The following is a 19,237-nucleotide window of genomic DNA, read 5'->3' on the forward strand; positions in this document are numbered from 1 at the left end:
AAATATTTGATACACTGACAATTTTGCAAGTTTTCCCACCTGCAACAAATGGAGAGGTCTTTAATTTTTATTGTAGGTACACTTTAACTGCAAGAGACAGAATCTTAAAAAAATCTAGAAAATCACATTATATCATTTTTACATAATTAATTTGCATTTTATTGCATGAAATAAGTATGTGATACAATAGAAAAACAGAACTTAATATTTGATAAAGAAATGTTTGTTTGCAATTACAGAGGCCAGACGTTTGCTGTAGTTATTGACCAAGTTTGTCCACACTGCAGCAGGGATTTTTGCCCACTCCTCCATACAGATCTTCTCCAGATCTTTCAGGTTTTGAGGCTGTCCCTGGGCAACATTGAGTTTCAGCTCCCTCCAAAGATTTTCTATTGGGTTCAGGTTTGGAGACTGATTAGGCCACTCCAGGACCTTAGAGACACTCCTTAGTATCCCTGGCTCTGTTTTTCGGGTCATTGGCATGCTGGAAGACCCAGCCCCGACCCATCTTCAATGCTCTTACAGAGGAAAGGATGTTGTTGTCCAAAATCTCGCGATACATGATCCCATCCATCCTCCTTTCAATGCAATGAAGTCATCCTGTCCCCTTTCCAGAAAAGCACCCCCAAAGTATTGTTTCCTCCATAATGCTTCACGATTGGGACAGTGTTCTTGGGGTTGTACTCATCATTCTTCTTCCTCCAAACACAGCGAGTAGAGTGGATACCAAAAAGTTCTATTTTGGTCTCATCTAACCATATTACCTTCTCCCATGTCTCCTATGGATCATCCAGATGGTCATTGATGAACTTCAAACGGGCCTCAACATGTGCTCTCATGAGCAGGGGGACCGTGCTTATCCTACAGAATTTTAACCCTTTAATGATAGCCAATACATCTTTTTACTGATCTGAGATATAAGAGACTAGCATCCCCATACAGGTGACAATTCAGCAGCTATTGGCTGTCCGCTATAACTGACAACTTGCTGCATCATCCACGGTTAGTGTTGGCACCGTCCTCATCTGTTTAACCCCTTAGATGCTGCTGTCAATAGTGACTGCTTCATATAAATGGTTAGCAGAGTGTGGGGGCTTCCTCTTTAACCCCATCGGCACCCTGAGATCATGATTGTGTGGCCCTGATGTTTGCCATGGCAATTCACAGCCAAATAGCGGCCTTAGAGTCTTCCGGCTACAGTGGCCTGTTCAGAAGTTAGTGACATTTAAGTGGTAAAAATACATTTTTTCATTCCTGTCATGCCAATTTGCATTCATTCCTTAACATCACCTGAAGGGTTAATAAAATACCTGACCGCAGTTTTCAATGTCAAAGGTTGCTATTTTAAAATGGTATCACTTTTGGAGGTTTTACAATATATAGGACCCCAAAAGTCACTTCAAACCTGGATAGGTCCTTCAAAAAATAAGTTTTGCAAATTTCCTTGAAAAAATTAAAAATGACTGCTACATTTGTAAAACTCCTAAAAGGCTAACAAAATAAAAGAACATTTTACAAATGGTGCTGATGTAAAGCCGACATGTGGGAAATGTTATTTATCAATGCTTTTGTGTGGTATGACTATCTGGATTAAAGGGATAATCATTCCAAGTTTGAAAATTGCAATTTTGTTTTACATTTTTGTCAAATTTCTGATATTTTTTATAAATAAACACAAAACATATAGAAATAAATTTACATTAACAAAGTACAACATGTCACTAAAAACAATCTCAAAATCATTGGGATCTGTTGAACCATTCCAGAGTTATTACATCATAAAGGGACACTGGTCAAATTTCTAAAATTTGGCCCTATCACTAAGGCACCGTCAAGCTACGCTGTTATCCGTGACAGCGTGACAGCATAGCGTGTTACTAAAGGTAATGTTTGAGACTGTGGTCTCAATTCTCTTCAGGTCATTGACCAGGAACTCCCATGCAGTTCTGGGCTTGTTCCTGACCTTTCCCAGAATTGGTGGAGATGTTGGAGTGTGACTGAGTGTGTGGACAGGTGTTTTTTTACAGGTAACGAGTTCAAACAGGTGCAGTTAATACAGGTAATGAGTGCAGCGTAAAAGGGTTTCTTAAAGAAAACTAACGGGTCTGCGAGAGCCAGAATTCTTGCTGGTGATCAAATACTTATTTCATGCAATAAAATGCAATTTAATTAAGTAAAAATCATTCAACGTGATTTTCTGGATTTTTTTTCAAATTCTGTCTCTCACAATAGAAGTGAAAAAATTACAGACCTCTGCATTTTTGTAGGTGGGAAACTTGCAAAATTGGCAGTGTATCAAATACTTATTTTCACCACTGTATGTCACACAAAATAGTTAATAAATAACATCTACCACATGTCTACATCTGTATCATTTTTTAAACTTTTTTTTTGGAAGTTAAAAGGGTTAAATTTTGATCAGCAATGTCTCATATTTCCATCAAAATTTACAAAACCTTTTTTTAGAGCCACATCAAAATTTAAGTGGCTTTGGGGGCCTATATGATAGAAAATACCAAAAGTAATACCATTCAAAAAACTGCACCCCTGAAAGTCCCCAAAACCACATTCAATAAGTTTATAAACCCTTCAGGTGTTTCACAGGAATAAATGGAATGTGGAAGGGAAAGAAAATACATTGTGCTTTTTTTTCACAAAAATTTTTCTTTAGCTCAAAACTTTTTATTTTCACAAGGGTAATAGGAGAAAATGCACCATACAGTTTGTTGTGCAATTTCTCCTGAGTACGCCAATACCTAATATGTGGAGTAAAACTACTGTTTGGGCGCACAGTAGAGCTCGGAAGGGAAGGAGCACCATTTAACTTTTTGAATGCAAAATTTGCTGAAATCATTAGCGGACACCATGTCGCGTTTGGAAAGCCCCTGTTGTGCCTAAATAGTGGAAATCCCCCACAAGTGACCCCATTTTATAACTAGACCCCTCAATGAATGTATCTAGATGTGTGATGAGCACTTTGAACCCCAAGGTGATTCACAGAGTTTTATAATGTAGAGCAGTGAAAAATGTTCGTTTTGACTCAATTTTTTTATTTTAACAAGGATAATAGGAGAAAATGGAACTCAAAATTTGTTGTGCAATTTTTCCAGAGTTCGCAGATGCCACATCTGTGGGGGAAAACTACTGTTTGGGAGCACAGCAGGACTTAGAAAGGAAGAAGTGACGTTTTGGAATGCAGACTTTGGTGGAATGTCTGTGAGCGTCATGTCATGTTTGGAGAGCCCCTAATGTGCCTAAACAGTGAAACCACCCCACAATTACCCAGTTTTAGAAACTAGACCCTGATGGACCTGAGTGAGGACTTGCATGTTTTGTGGCTTGAGTTGAAGCATTTGTTGGGAACATTTTACATAACATTTTGGATCACATTTATCTGGCGCTCTACACTGAGCACTTACTTTGGGGTTTCCATCTAAATCTTAGAATGATGTGATTCAGATGAAACCCTGAGGGATCCATTCACTATAATGAGACAGCAGAGTTTCTCTGGACTCTGTCTGGCCTCTGTTCAACAGTCTCCTTTTCAGAGGTGCACAAAACTGAGGTTGACTATATTTTTATGCATGCCTAAAAAGAGGGACACCGCCAGATCATAGGCCAAGCAGCGTCAACTCTGTCCCCACCTGCCTCATTATAGGGAATCTTCTGGCAGGGGCTTTCTGAATCACGTATTCCAGAGATTTACACTGAAACCGTGGTGTAAGCACTCAGCGTAGACCACAGGATAAATGTGAGCCGAGGCTTACCACAATCTTTGCAAGGCAGAATGAAAAAGTCAGCAGCAGGTGAAGAATTTTTATGATTTATTTATTTTTTTCTTTAAATCAAAATAAAGCTTTTTTTTAACAAAAAAAGTCATAGAAAGTTATATTCCACTTCCATGGTGCTATGTAGTATAACAGAAATATAATAATGTGGTATAATATAAAGCAAATAGAGCAGGCTGTAGGCTGACATATATTAAAAACTCGTTCATACGTGTCCCTTCTCTGTCACTGTTCTCCTGCCATAAAGTGATTGTTCACTTATGAACACCATTTGAGACTTAATATAGTTATAGGGCTCACATGACAACTTTTTTCTTTTAAATTAAAATATGCAAATAAACATTTTTATGACAAGTACAAATCTAAAAAAAGAGAAAATCAAAAGGTATAAGTGACATATTAAAGTGCACACAGCAAGTAGTAGAGGATGGACCCATAAAAGTCCCAGAGTTCTGCCTCAGAACTTCTTCTTAGTATTTCAGATTGAGGTGTTTAGGCATTTCAGAGCGCGAACAGCATTCTTTCTACTGGTAATCATTATGTAAGAACACATCAGTTGTGCTACTGGTATTGTGCAGGACACTTACTTTGTGCAGTGTCCAATGAAAAGGTCACACTTACCAGAATTGACAAACAGAAAAAATATTAATTCTATATAATTATAATTCAATATAATTTCTATATATATAATTACCCATTATTTTTGCTACCCATAAACCATTTCCTGCTGTTACATGCTGGTATGTATGTGTGTTGCAAAGAGTCTCCTTTTTTCTATTTCCATGAGCTTTGTTATCCATATTCTGTAAGCATATTCTCACACACTTCATGGCATATCATTTTTATCATTTGCAGAACTTACATTCCAGTCTGCTTGAGGTTCTCTATAGAAACAGATCAGACCTGGAAACAATATTTCGGATTATTGATAGTGACAGCTCAGGTGAGTATGAGTGTTGCATCTATCAATAACAGGTATGCATTATGCTAATATTTTTATTTGTAGTGGTGCCGATAGACCTCTGCTGTACTAACAGTTCTACTGGAAAAAAAATCAGAAGAAACTTGGATGTAATATTTGGCTAAAAAGGAGTACTAAAGTATTCATGCTTCATATTGGATGATACACTTCCTGTGGCTCTCAGGATGCTCAGGCTGTAGGATGGTTTTGTAGGCTATGTTCACATCATGTTTTAGCCACTGAAAAACAGGATTCAGGCATATCCACCAACAAGGCCAGTGACTTTAATAAAGCAGATTGATAGACTTTGTGCTCTGTCTGACACCCTTTTCCAGATGGGTACAAAAAAAGTGGTTGACTGCATTTTTTTGACCAGGGCCGGTACAAAGTACTTTGGTGCCCGAGGCATATGAAACCAAAGGCACGCTCCCAACCCACCACAAAGCAAAGGAATGGCTCAGAGACAACGGTAACAGAAACACTAATTCTAATCCCCCTTCCCCTCTGAAGGGTTAGGTAGAAAACTCTGATGATCACTTCCACTAGTATTGTTACTTTTTTCACAATTTTTTTTTAATCAAAAGTAAAAAAATGTGGTGTACTTTATGGATGTGAGTTTACAGGGAGTGCAATTTCAAAGTTAGATACAGATATTCATCCCTGAAAGCCTATATTTTAAATGTAGAACCCAAAGATAGTTATGGAAGATAATAAAGAGTAACTATAATTGGGGTATTTTGGTTTCAATTAAGGTGTTCAGCAAATACTCTAATGGAAAATGAGCAAACCCCCATTATAAATAAAATGGATACGTATAATGGTTTTTGCATCTGTCATGCAACAAATACAGCTTGTACACTGATGGTAGTTCTGGTGATATATTCATGTGGCGATTGTTGTTTTGGTGCTGTATTCATGTACGGTTGATGATTCTGGTGATATGTTAACCCCTTAGTGAAACCCTTTTTGCAGCTTAATGACCAGGCCAATTTTTACAATTCTGACCACGGTCACTTTATGAGGCTATAACTCTGGAACTCTATAACGGATCCCGCTGATTCTGAGATTGTTTTTCTCGTGACATATTGCACTTCATGCTAGTGGTAACAATTCTTCGATATGACTTGTGTTTATTTATGAAAAAAACGGAAATATGGCAAAAACATTTAACATTTTGCAATTTTCAAACTTTAAATTTTTATGCCCTTAAATCAGAGAGATATGTCACATAAATTACTTAATAAATAACATTTCCCACATGTCTACTTTACATCAGCACAATTTTGGAAACAATTTTTTTTTTTAATTAGGAAGTTATAAGGGTTAAAAGTTGACCAGTGATTTCTCTTTTTTACAACAAAACTTAGAAAACCATTTTTTTAGGGACCACATCACATTTAAAGTCACCTTGAGGGGTGTACATGACAGAAAATATGCAAAAGTGACACCATTCTAAAAACTGGACCCCTCAAGGTGCTCAAAACCACATTCAAGAAGTTAATTAACCCTTTATGTGCTTCACAGGAACTGAAGTAATGTGGAAGGAAAAAATTAACAATTAACTTTTTTTCCCCAAAAATTTACTTCAGAACCAATTTTTTTTATTTTCACAAGTGTTGAAAGAGAAAATGAACCCCAAAAGCTGTTGTGCAATTTGTCCTGAGTATGCCAATACCACATATGTGAGGGTAAACCTATGTTTGGGTGCACGGCAGAGCTCGGAAGGGAAGAAGCGCTGGTTTGACTTTTTCAATGCAGAACTGGCTGGAATTGAGATCGGATGCCATGTTGCCTTTGGAGAGCCCCTGATGTGCCTAAACAGTGGAAACCCCACAAGTGACACCAATTTGGAAACTAGACCCCCTACTGAACTTATCTAAATGTGTGGTGAGCACTTTGAACCCCCAAGGGCTTCACAGAAGTTTATAAAGTAGAGCCGTGAAAAAATATATATATTTTTCCCACAAAAATGATCTTTTCGCACCAAAATTTTTATTTTCACAAGGGTAACAGGAGAAAATAGACCACAAAAGTTGTTGTGCAATTTATTCTGAGTACGCCAATACCCCATATGTGGAGGCAAACCACTGTTTGCGTGCACGGTAGAGCTCAGAAGGGAAAGAGTTCCGTTTTGGAATTTAGACTTTGATGGAATGGTCTGCGGGCATCATGTTGAGTTTGCAGAGCCCCTGATGTGCCTAAACAGTAGAAACCCCCACCAAGTGACCCCATTTTGGAAACTAGACCCCCCAAGGAACTTATCTAGATGTGTTGTGAGAACTTTTAACCCCCAAATATTTCACTAAAGGTCATAACGCAGAGCTGTGAAAATAAAAAATCATATTTTTTTCCCACAAAAATGATTTTTTAGCCCGCAATTTTTTATTTTCACAAGGGTAACAGGAGAAATTGGACCCCAAAACTTGTTTTCCAAATTGTCCTGAGTACGCTGGTACCCCATATGCGGGGCGGGGGGGACCACTTTTTTTTAAGCACACGTCGGAGCTCGAAAGGGAAGTAGTGACTTTTGGAATGCAGACTTTGATTAAATGGTCTGTGGACATCATGTTGCATTTGGAGAGCCCCTGATGTGCCTAAACAGTAGAAACCCCCCCACAAGTGACCCTATTTTGGAAACTAGACCAACCAAGGAGCTTATCTAGATGTGTGGTGAGCTCTTTGAACCCCCTAGTGTTTCTCAGAAGTTTTTAATGCAGAGCCGTTAAAATGAAAAATCTTTTTTTTTTTAGCCCCCAATTTCTTATTTTCTAGACCCCCTAAGTTGTTGTGCAATTTGCCCTCAGTACGCTGATGCCCCATATGTGGGGGAAACCACTGTTTGGGCGCACGGCAGAGCTCAGAAGGAAGGGAGCACTGTTTGATTTTTTTGAGCGCAAAATTGGCTGGAATCAATGGTGGCGCCATGTTGCGTTTGGAGACCCCCTGATGTACCTAAACAGTGGAAACCCCTCAATTCTAACTCCAACCCTAACCCCAACACATCCCTAACCCTAATCCCAACCATAACCCTAACTCCAACACAGCCCTAACCCTAATCCCAACCCTAACCATAACCCTACTCACAACCCTAACCCCAACCCACTCCTAACCCTAATCCCAACCCTAAGGGTATGTTTCCACTCTGCGTGCTGGCAGTGCTTTGGACGCAGCGGATACTCGGCTCCGCTCAAAGAGCTTCCAACTTTTGTACGCGCGGTGATTCCAGATGTATTCATTGAACACATCCGGAATCACCGCATCCTATCCATAGACTGGGTTATTTATCTTGCAGAAGGAGTGTCTCCGCAAGATAAATAGACATGCTGCGGTCTTGAAAAAAAATATATAAAGTGCTCTCAGTGAGAGAAACTAAATAGGAATCTTGTGGGTATGATACCTTTTAATGGCTAACAAATAATAGTGAATGATGTTACAAAGCAAACTTTCGAGACAACTTATGTCTCTTCATCAGGCTGATATAACAAAATATTTGAAGAAACCTTATTTATATACAGTGGAGAGTACATGCATGGTGTGATACATGGACATTTCAATAAACAAACACTGAGCTTGAAGAGAGAATCCTTAATTAGGTAAGATTAGATAAGTGGTGTGAAAGTTCTGTAAGATCAATGGGCTATTTGGAGGAAATAGCTCAGATATAGTAATAAAACCTCCTGACAGATTGGGCCCTGTGTGAATAGAATCAAAGATTGTAATGAATTTGTGTTCCCACACCCTGCGATGTTTCTGTGATTTAAAATTGCCTTTTAAAATGACAACTTTCATATTGTCTATGTTGTGTCCTGGACCACAGAAATGTTTGGCCACAGGTAAATGCGTTTTTTTGTCTGTTATTGTATGACGATGAGACCTCATCCTTGCTCTCAGTCTCTGTTCTGTTTCTCCAACATAGAGGCCACCAACAGGACATATATTGCATAGAATTAAATACACAACATTCGAAGAGGAACATGTGAATGTCCCAGGGATCTTATAGCCCTGCTGTGTGTTGGGGATTTGGATTTTGTCTTTGGTCTCTATATGAATGCAGGTTTTGCATCTTCTCCCATTGCAAGGATATGTTCCTCTTGGTGAATCTGAGGGCATTGAACATAGGATAATGATAATGATGTTTATTAGATTGGGAGGTTGCCTGTAACAGCAAGGGGGGGTCTTTGAATAGTATTTTAACCAGTCATCCTTGTGTAGGATATGGTGAAGTTTTTTAGCCATTTTTCTCAGTATTTCAAGCAGTGGGTTGGGTTGTAGATCACTACCAGAGGTACACGATGATTTTCCTCTTTTTTTCTGTATTGAAGTACTTGACTTCTAGGGATCCTTGTTGCCCTAACGATCTGATCATCAATGGAGGTGGGATGGTAACCTTGATTTAAAAATGACATTTTAAGCTGGTGTGTTCTTGAAAGACCTGCAGCATGTCTATTTTCGGGTGTGACACCCGCGCCCCTGCACACATAGTGGAGACTGGATTTCATAAAATTCCCTCCACTATGCTGTATCATCTGGACTCTGCAGATTGAACACTACGTGGAAACATATCCTAATTCCAACCCTAACTTTAGCCCAATTGTAACCCTAATGGAAAAATGGAAATATATATTTTTTATTTTATTATTTTTCCCTAACTAAGGGGGTGATAAAGGGGGGTTTTATTTACTTTTTTATTTTGATCACTGTGATAGGGTTTATCACAGTGATCAAAATGTACCTGGAATGAATCAATGGAATCTGCTGGGTGCCGGCCATGCGCATGCGCCCGCCATTATCTTTACAGGGAGAAGATGCCGGGAGCCGTGGGAGGACCGGGGGTGGGGACACCGGGAAGTAGGGGGGACAGATCGGGGGACCCAGGGACTCCCTTTCTCTCCCCTCTGATGTGCGATCACATCAAAGGAGAAAATAAATGCGAAATTGCGGCTTTTTTGTTGCGGTCGCCATTGCACGGTTAATAACGGCGATCGCAACACCGGGGTCGGTAAATACCGACCCGAATCATGTTCTCTGGGGTCTCGGCTACCCCCGGCAGCCAAGACCCCGGAGAAATTCCAACTCTGGTGGGCACTATTTACTTTTTCCATCATCAGTTCATGAATATGAAGCCAAAATCATCATCAGTATATAATTAGCGCACCAGAGCCATCAATAGTATATGAATAAGGCACCAGAAACAACATCAGTAAATAAATACATCACCAGAACCAACGTGAGTACTTGAATGTCACCAAAACCACCATCAGTAGATGAATATGTCACCAGAACCACCATTAGTACATGACTGCATCACTAGATCCATCATCAGTACATGAACACATCAACAGACCCATCATCAGTACTTTACTAAGTCACCAGCACCATCATCAGTACAATAATATGTCACCAGAACCACCATAAGTATAAGAATACATGACCAGAACCAAGAGCACTTGAATAAAAGAACCAAGCTTAGTACAAAGATCAATTGTAACATCAAGACAGTCCCATAAACAATTGTATCACATGAACTCACAACCCTACAACTCCCATTATGTCCTTAACAATTGTAAAGAGATACTGGAAGTTTTTATTAACAGCCATCATCAGATTGTGGGCAATACATAAAGCACAGTATTGATGAGAATTAGTCAGTATCACAAATAAACATTTACATCCAAGTACCTTATACCAGTGTTGTGCAAATTAATTGGGACAAAGCATTTTTTTAAGTAAAATCGTCAGTTGGTTACCAGTCAGTGATTCAAACCAGTTTTAACTGCTTTAAACAGGTGTGAGTGTAGATTACCTCTTTTCTGGAGTCATCTTTTTCTTTTCATCTCCATCTTGTCTAGATGCCATGATGAGTTTTCACATCCACAGCTTTTCTCTGCAGACCTCCCGCTTCTCCAATCTTTTGCAGCACATCCCAACACAGTGAGCTTGCAAACAGTGTTATTAAAATGCCCTCTGCATAAAAATATGTCCACATTATTATTACAATAAATCTCCTATAGTATATGGCCTCCACACTGTCTACCATTATCAGCTATAACCGCCACACCATCTGCCCTTATGAGCCATATCCTATATCCATGGCTGTCCCCTCTCTAATTTTCTATTACACTTTCTATATCTCCACACTGTCCTCCTCCATGCTAACCCCTCTCCATATTGTGCCTCTATTTCATGCTGTCCCCTCTCCATATCCATTCTGTGCCCCTTTTCATACTATGCCTTCATACTGCCCACCACGCTGCCCTCTTCATACTGTAACCACTCCTCACACTCACCCTACACAGTATGATGGCCACGCATACCGTATGATATCCACAATCCCCCCCAATATATGATATGGTCTCCACCACAGACCCCCCCCCATAAATAGTATGATGTCCAATACAGCCTCCATGTATACTATGATGGTCCCCACAACATCTCAGAGTATTATGGCCCATAAATAACACCCCAAACAGTATGATATTCACCACAGCTCCCAATACAGTATGGTTTCTACAGCTCCTTGTATACTTTGCTGTCCCCCCCTTCACAGCTCATTTCATGGGCCTGTTTATTCCCCCCATCAGCACAGCCCCTTAGTTTATTGCCCCATATACACAACAGCACATTTTATCTCCCCTCTGCACATCTCCTCAGTTTATTACCCCATTTATAATAATAATAATTTTATTTCTATAGTGCCATCATATTCTGCAGCACTTTACATTTTAGAGGGGACTTGTACAGACAATAGACATTACAGCATAACAATAAATATGGTAAGCACAATAACCAAGCCCATTATCCTTCAAAGGAGCGGGCTACACTCTCAATGCACAAATATATCACAAAGGTTATGTCACTGTCAGGTGACCCAATAACCAAGAGTGTCACTCATTTCATAAAATACATGTTTTATTAAACATTAATTGACAAACAACCATAAAACCATTGCCTCAAACCAACAGTTATAGGAAGGAGAAACAGCAAAAGGATACAAATTCAATTATATAATGAGTCAAAATTTAAAGAAAATGACTACAGTATCCTGAATAATATAATATGCCCAACAATATACTTAGTATTTATTGATTAGATACATTTTTAATAAAACTATAGAAAATTGCATGCAAAAAACCTGCATAGGTGTGAATAAAATTTACTGCCTTAATTTGAATAGAATCTAACACACAATTCACACCATTGAAAAACTATTCATTAATCAGCTGTTCCTGCTGCTACACCACCATAGCATGGCTGTAGAAAATTGCATGCAAAAACCTGCATAGATGTGAATAAAATTTACTGCCTTAATGTGACCCCCAGGAAGAAGCACGGGCGAAACGCGCGCTGGGGTGCGGGGAAGCAGCATCCTACTCTATGCCTAACTCCACTGTGCACACTGCTTAGGTAATATGTATTTGGCCATTCATTCATCACATTTATTTTCATGCTTTGGGTCATTTTAGCCTGCATACATGAGAGGCTGTGGTAGCGCTGTAGCAGCAATGGCTGCATATATTGCATATTGTGGGTGATTAGAATCCACATATGTGTAAGGCTATGGTGGTGTAGCAGCAGCAATAGCTGATTAATGAATAGTTATTTAATGGTGTGAATTGTGTGTTAGATTATATTCAAACCAAGGCAGTATATTTTATTCACATCTATGCAGGTTTTTGCATGCAATTTTCTACAGCCATTTAGCCCTGTTGTATCTAATTAAAGATACTAAGTATATTGTGGGGCATATTATATGTGTAAAGCTATGGTGGTGTAGCAGCAGCAACAGCTGATTAATGGTGTGAATTATGTGTTAGATTCTATTCACATTAAGGCAGTAAATTTTATTCACATCTATTCAGGTTTTTGCATGCAATTTTCTGCAGCCATGTGTAAGGCTATGGCGGTGTAGCAGCAGCAACAGCTGATTAATGAATAGTCATTCAATGGTGTGAATTATGTGTTAGATTCTATTCACATTAAGGCAGTAAATTTTATTCACATCTATGCAGGTTTTTGCATGCAATTTTCTGCAGCCATGTGTTAGGCTATGGCGGTGTAGCAGCAGCAACAGCTGATTAATGAATAGTTATTCAATGGTGTGAATTATGTGTTAGATTCTATTCAATTTAAGGCAGTAAATTTTATTCACGCCTATGCAGGTTTTTTGCATGCAATTTTCTATAGTTTTATTAAAAATGTATCTAATCAATAAATACTAAGTATATTGTTGGGCATATTATATTATTCAGGATACTGTAGTCACTTTCTTTAAATTTTGACTCATTATATAATTGAATTTGTATCCTTTTGCTGTTTCTCCTTCCTATAACTGTTGGTTTGAGGCAATGGTTTTATGGTTGTTTGTCAATTAATGTTTAATAAAACATGTATTTTATGAAATGAGTGACACTCTTGGTTATTGGGTCACCTGACAGTGACATAACCTTTGTGATATATTTGTGCATTGAGAGTGTAGCCCGCTCCTTTGAAGGATAATGGGCTTGGGTATTGTGCTTACCATATTTATTGTTATGCTGTAATGTCTATTGTCTGTACAAGTCCCCTCTAAAATGTAAAGTGCTGCAGAATATGATGGCACTATAGAAATAAAATTATTATTATTATTATAAATGGGGTAATAAACTGAGGAGCTGTGCAGAGGGGAGATAAAATGTGCTGTTGTGTATATGGGACAATAAACTGAGGGGCTGTGCTGATGGGGGGAATAAACAGGCCCATGAAATGAGCTGTGAAGGGGGGGACAGCAAAGTATACAAGGAGCTGTAGAAACCATACTGTATTGGGAGCTGTGGTGAATATCATACTGTTTGGGGTGTTATTTATGGGCCATAATACTCTGAGATGTTGTGGGGACCATCATAGTATACATGGAGGCTGTATTGGACATCATACTATTTATGGGGGGGGTCTGTGGTGGAGACCATATCATATATTGGGGGGGATTGTGGATATCATACGGTATGCGTGGCCATCATACTGTGTAGGGTGAGTGTGAGGAGTGGTTACAGTATGAAGAGGGCAGCGTGGTGGGCAGTATGAAGGCATAGTATGAAAAGGGGCACAGAATGGATATGGAGAGGGGACAGCATGAAATAGAGGCACAATATGGAGAGGGGTTAGCATGGAGGAGGACAGTGTGGAGATATAGAAAGTGTAATAGAAAATTAGAGAGGGGACAGCCATGGATATAGGAAATGGCTCATAAGGGCAGATGGTGTGGCGGTTATAGCCTGACAGTGACATAACCTTTGTGATATAACAATAAATATATAGATCAAAACAGATACCAAGAGGAATGAGGGCCCTGCTCGCAAGCTTACAATCTATGAAGAAGGGGAGACACGAAAGGTGGATGGTAACAATTGCTTTCATTGTTCGGACCAGCCATAGTGTAAGAATCAGGTGTTCATGTAATGCTGCATGAACTGGTTATCAGCCAAAGTATCTAACAATACAGACACAGAGGGCTATTAAATGCATAAAGCATGTGAGAACATGATACGAGGAACCTGGTTACGGTAAAAATTTTGAATGGGCAACACAGGGATAGTTAAGTTAATGCGTTGAGGCGGTAGGCCAGTCTGAACAAATGCGTATTTAGGGCATGCTTAAAACTGTGGGGATTGGGGATTAATCGTATTAACCTGGGTAGTGCATTCCAAAGAATTGGCACAGCACATGAAAAGTCTTGGAGACGGGAGTGGGAGGTTCTGATTTATTGAGGATGCTAACCTCAGGTCATTAGCAGAACAGAGGGCACGGGTAGGCTGAGACGAGGGTGGAGATGTAGGGTGGTGCTGAGCCATGGAGAGCTTTGTGGGTGAGAGTGATGTTTGTATTGGACATTGGAGTGGTTGGCTAACCAGTGTAATGACTGGCATTTGCACAGCCTATCATTTTATTCCCCCATCTGCACAGCCCCTCATTTTATTACCCCATCTGCACAGCCCCTCATTTAATTTCCCCATTTGCCCAACCCCTCATTTTATACACCCCTGTGCGCAGGTCCTCAGTTTAACCCCATGTACACAGCTCATCATTTTTCCCACCTTCCCCCATCAACACAGACCTTCAGTTTATAACTCTCCTCTGAAACAGCCCCTCAGTTTATTCCCCCCATCAGCACAGTCCCTTGCCTGTTTTCCCCCCCATCAGCAGTCTCTCACCTCAATTTAATCCCCCATCAGCACACCCCCTCATTTTATTCTCACTTTCCCCTCATCAGCACAGCCCTTCAGTTTATTCCCCCCATCAGCACAGTCCCTTGCTCCAGTTTATTCCCCCATCAAGTCTCTCACCCCATTTTAATCCCCCATCAGCATGGCCCCTCATTTTTATTCTCCTCTTCCCCTCATCAGCACAACTCCTCAGTTTATTCCCCAATCTGCAGTCCCTCACCTCATTTTATTCCCCCATCAGCAATCTCTCAATTCATTTTAATCCCCCATCAGCACAACCCCTCATTTTATTATCCCCTTCCCCTCATCAGCACAACTCCCTTTTATTCCCATGAGCACAGTCCCTCACCTAATTTTAATCGCTATATCAGCCAGCCCATTTTATTCTCCCCTTGCCATCATCAGAACTGCCCCTCAGTTTATAACCCATCAGCACAGCCCCTCACCTCATTTTATCTCTATCTGCTCAGCCCCTCCCCTTAGCTGTCCACATAATCTCAGCGCAATGACATCACTGCACTGCACCATCCAACATCTCCTATGTGCGCCTTCTCCAACAAGGCACAGACCTGAAGTGGGCCCTCGTCTTGCTGGATATTCCGGCGGAGCAGGGGACCTGACAGCTCCTGTCACAGCCGGCACACAGACGAGAATGCAATTGAGAGCAGGGAGGTAGCAACAGCTGGGGCACAGGAGAGGGGTGAGCGGTGTCAGCGACTCACCTGCAAGCCTGCGCCCCAGCAGTAACCATGCTGAATGTGTGCGGCCACGGGATGTTGGTGACTGCAGACATTCAGCAATTTTTTTTCACAATGTGCCCCCCTCACATTGGTAGGAGGTGGCGCCCTGTTTGTGCCCACCTGAGAAAGGCGGACACTTCAGAAATTTACATTAGACAGAGCCCAAAGTAACTCCATCTGCTTCACTAACGTGAATGGTCTTTTTGGCAGATATACCTGAATCCTGTTTTTCAGCAGACCCTTAGGCAAGTCATCCTCTATTCCTTGGGGTATAGGCCGGTGTTCCTCTACAATGGGTAATTTATTCTTTGGTTAATGTTTCATGATTTTTCTGGGGGTGGTGCAGTGAAGCCTCTTTTTTACAAGGAAATTTTTCCAACATTGCTTTATTAGAGGCTTTTTCTGCTCCCCTTCATACGGGATAAGAAAAGTGTCCAAAATATCAACATAAACTTGTGCATTTATTGAAGATGTAATGAAATGACAGCCATCTCCCAAGTGCCTTTACCTGACATGCAGCCCCATATCATCAATGACTGTGGAAATTTACACGTTCTCTTCAGACATTCATCTTTAGAAAATCTCATTGGAACGGCACCAAACAAAAGTTCCAGCATCATCACTTTGTCCAACGCAGATTCGCGATTCATAACTGAATATGACTTTCATCCAATCATCCACAGTCCATGATTGCTTTTCCTTAGCCCACTGTAACCTTGTTTTATTCTGTTTAGGTGTTAATGATGGCTTTCGTTTAGCTTTTCTGTATGTAAATCCCATTTCCTTTAGGCGGTTTCTTACAGTTCGGTCACAGACGTTGACTCGTTTCCTCACATTCGTTCCTCATTTGTTTTGTTGTGAATTTCCTGTTTTGGAGACGTATTGCTTTAAGTTTCCGGTCTTGATGCTTTGATATTGACCTTGGTCTAACAGTATGTTTGCCTTTAACAACCATCCCATGTTGTTTGTATTTGGTCCAGATTTTAGACACAGCTGACTCTGAACAACCAACATCTTTTGCAACATTGCATGATGATTTACCCTCTTTTAAGAGTTTGATAATCCTCTCCTTTGTTTTAATTGACATCTCTCATGTTGGAGCCATGATTCATGTCAGTCCACTTGGTACAACAGCTCTCCAAGGTGTGATCACTCCTTTTCAGATGCAGACTAACGAGCAGATCTAATCTGATGCAGGTGTTAGTTTTGGGAATGAAAATTTACAGGGCGATTCCATAATTTTTTCCTTCAGAATTGAGTGATTCCATAATTTTTTCCCTATGCTTGGATAAAAAAAGTAACCATTACTGACTACCACATTTTTTGTTCTTGATTTCTTTTAGTGTTTCTTAAAGCCAGAAAGTTACCATTTGAAATGACTTTAGTTTTGTGCCATGTCTGTGATCTGCTTTTTTTTCTACAAAATTAAACAACTGAATGAACATCCTCCAAGGCCGGTGGTTCCATAATTTTTGCCAGGGGTTGTACTTTGGCTGCTACAGCTTGTAGAAGTCTCATGGGTAGTAATGCTTATGTGACATTTCTAAAAGCGTATATTATTGTGTTGAGGCATCAGTAATGCTTGTACTGGTGATATTGTGACCTCTGGTGTAATTATTGCAACATGTAATATACGGCTGTGTTCCCCACAGTAGGGGTCATTGTTCTATGGAGTATTATATGGCATGCGGCCATTGGGAGGAGTTATGAATTGCTTGCATTTACTAGAAAAAGAGCTACTTTTACCAAGCCATTTTCCTTTCTGGCTCACAGAAGGGGTTACTGCCACTAATCCGTGACCCAGTTGGGCATGTGACAAGTGGTTGTCCTGGAGAGAGCATTTCAATGATCATTGCCAGGACTGTGGCCTTGCTAAAACGCAGATAAGATTACATGTACTGCTCATTCTCAAATTCCTTTTTCTTCACTATTTTGTAAATTTACCTTTAAAGTTTAACTGGAATTTTGTTTCAGGACATATTTCATTTGAGGAATTCAAACACACATGGAAACTGCTGAGCTCACACTTAAAAATAGATGTCAGCGATGAAGCCATCTGTAACATGGCTAAGAGCATGGACTTCAATAAGGATGGTAATATAGACATCAATGAATTCCTGGAGGCTTTCCGACTGGCTGACAGACCTAATATTGAAGACAGAGAGGATTTTTGATGGAAACCAGACATTCTGAAGAGATACAGACCCGACGGTCATGGTCTGTGACAAGTACACAGACGAGTCCCTGAAGAAATGTGTTAGGGGCGAAACTAGGATTTTGAGACTAGCTGCTCGCAATATCATGAAATTTCAGAAATATGTAAATACATGTATTTCTACTTGTTTATATCGAGATTATATAATTGTATAATAATGTATAATTTTGCAGAGCAAAAAGCTTCTTATACAAAATGTGCAGAACCATGTGAACGATAGCCTGACTCATGCTGCCTAGAGGCAGAATTGGTATTGAAAAAGCACAGTTTTGATAATACCCATTGTTGCAAGACACTACCTCCAGAATAAGAGGAGTATGTTGTTTCTAGACAGCAGTTGAGAATAATCGTGCACTTTTCTTATAAACAGCATACTTGCCCCAATATTGTTCGATTCATGTTTGCATGTTAGTATGGTCATAGATGTTTCTAATGCTTTGATCAAAACAACATGATCGATTTTTTATCAGAAAACCTCAGATCTCACATGTATGGCCAACAGGGAATCTGGTAAGACAATTAGTGTAACTAAATAGAATGCATGGTAAAATATGTCATAGAAATACAAAACCATGCCTTCCTGTGAGCGATGTGCTAGCATGGTCAAAAACTGAGCCTAGAAGTGCACTGTGGCAGCCGAACTACTAGTCTAAGGGTCCTCTCATGTTGCGTTCCAGCACCCGTTCAGTGGCCCCAGGATTCAGACTGGGTCACTAATGTTTATTGATGATGTGATGACTGAAGAGAGAAGCAGCCGATTGAATTCTGAAGTGTACAGGGCTAAACTTTCTGCTCAGATTCAACCAAATGAAGCAAGGTTGATAGGACGGCGCATCACAGAACAGATGGGCAATGAACTAAAACGTACTGAGAAAGCAACCCAGAAGTCTTTAAAGGTAAAGAAGTGGCATATTCTGCAATGGCCAAGATAATCACCAGATTTCAACCCCATCGAGCATATATTTACATGCTTTAGGCTAGTTTCACACTAGCGTTTATTTCCTGCAGCGCATGCGCCACTAAGCCCCGCCCCCTCCCGACTCCCTGCCCGCCCCATCCGGTCATCGGCGCCTACTAGCGCACATGGACGCTTGCGATCTGCGCACCCTATCTTTAGCATAGGGTGCGCAGATCGTGCGCTGGCCGTGCGCTAGTAGGATTTTAGCATGCGCTGCGCACTTTTGAAGGTGCGCCGTGCGCCAAAATGCAACATGCTGCGTTCGGCGCACCTTCAAAAGTGCGCAGCGCACGCTAAAATCCTACTAGCGCACGGCCAGCGTCCATGTGCGTTAGTAGGCGCCGATGACTGGATGGGGCGGGCAGGGAGCCGGGAG

At 40.4% G+C, this 19,237-nt stretch overlaps 1 protein-coding gene across 1 annotated transcript in view; it reads left to right on the plus strand.

Annotated features, from left to right (window-relative positions):
• The window catches only part of PPEF2 (protein phosphatase with EF-hand domain 2), a 167,591-nt gene extending 149,304 nt beyond the window's left edge, over positions 1-18,287 (plus strand). Inside the window, exons 17-18 of the mRNA XM_073541188.1 lie at positions 4,644-4,731; positions 17,663-18,287. Coding sequence (XP_073397289.1) covers positions 4,644-4,731; positions 17,663-17,862 — 288 coding nt within the window. The 3' untranslated portion in view covers positions 17,863-18,287. The remainder of the gene's footprint in view (positions 1-4,643; positions 4,732-17,662) is intronic.
• The last annotated feature ends 950 nt before the right edge of the window (positions 18,288-19,237 follow it).

Source organism: Dendrobates tinctorius, unplaced genomic scaffold, assembly GCF_039654945.1.
Source record: "Dendrobates tinctorius isolate UK_male_01 unplaced genomic scaffold, ASM3965494v1 ptg000011l, whole genome shotgun sequence".
Lineage (NCBI taxonomy): Eukaryota > Metazoa > Chordata > Amphibia > Anura > Dendrobatidae > Dendrobates > Dendrobates tinctorius.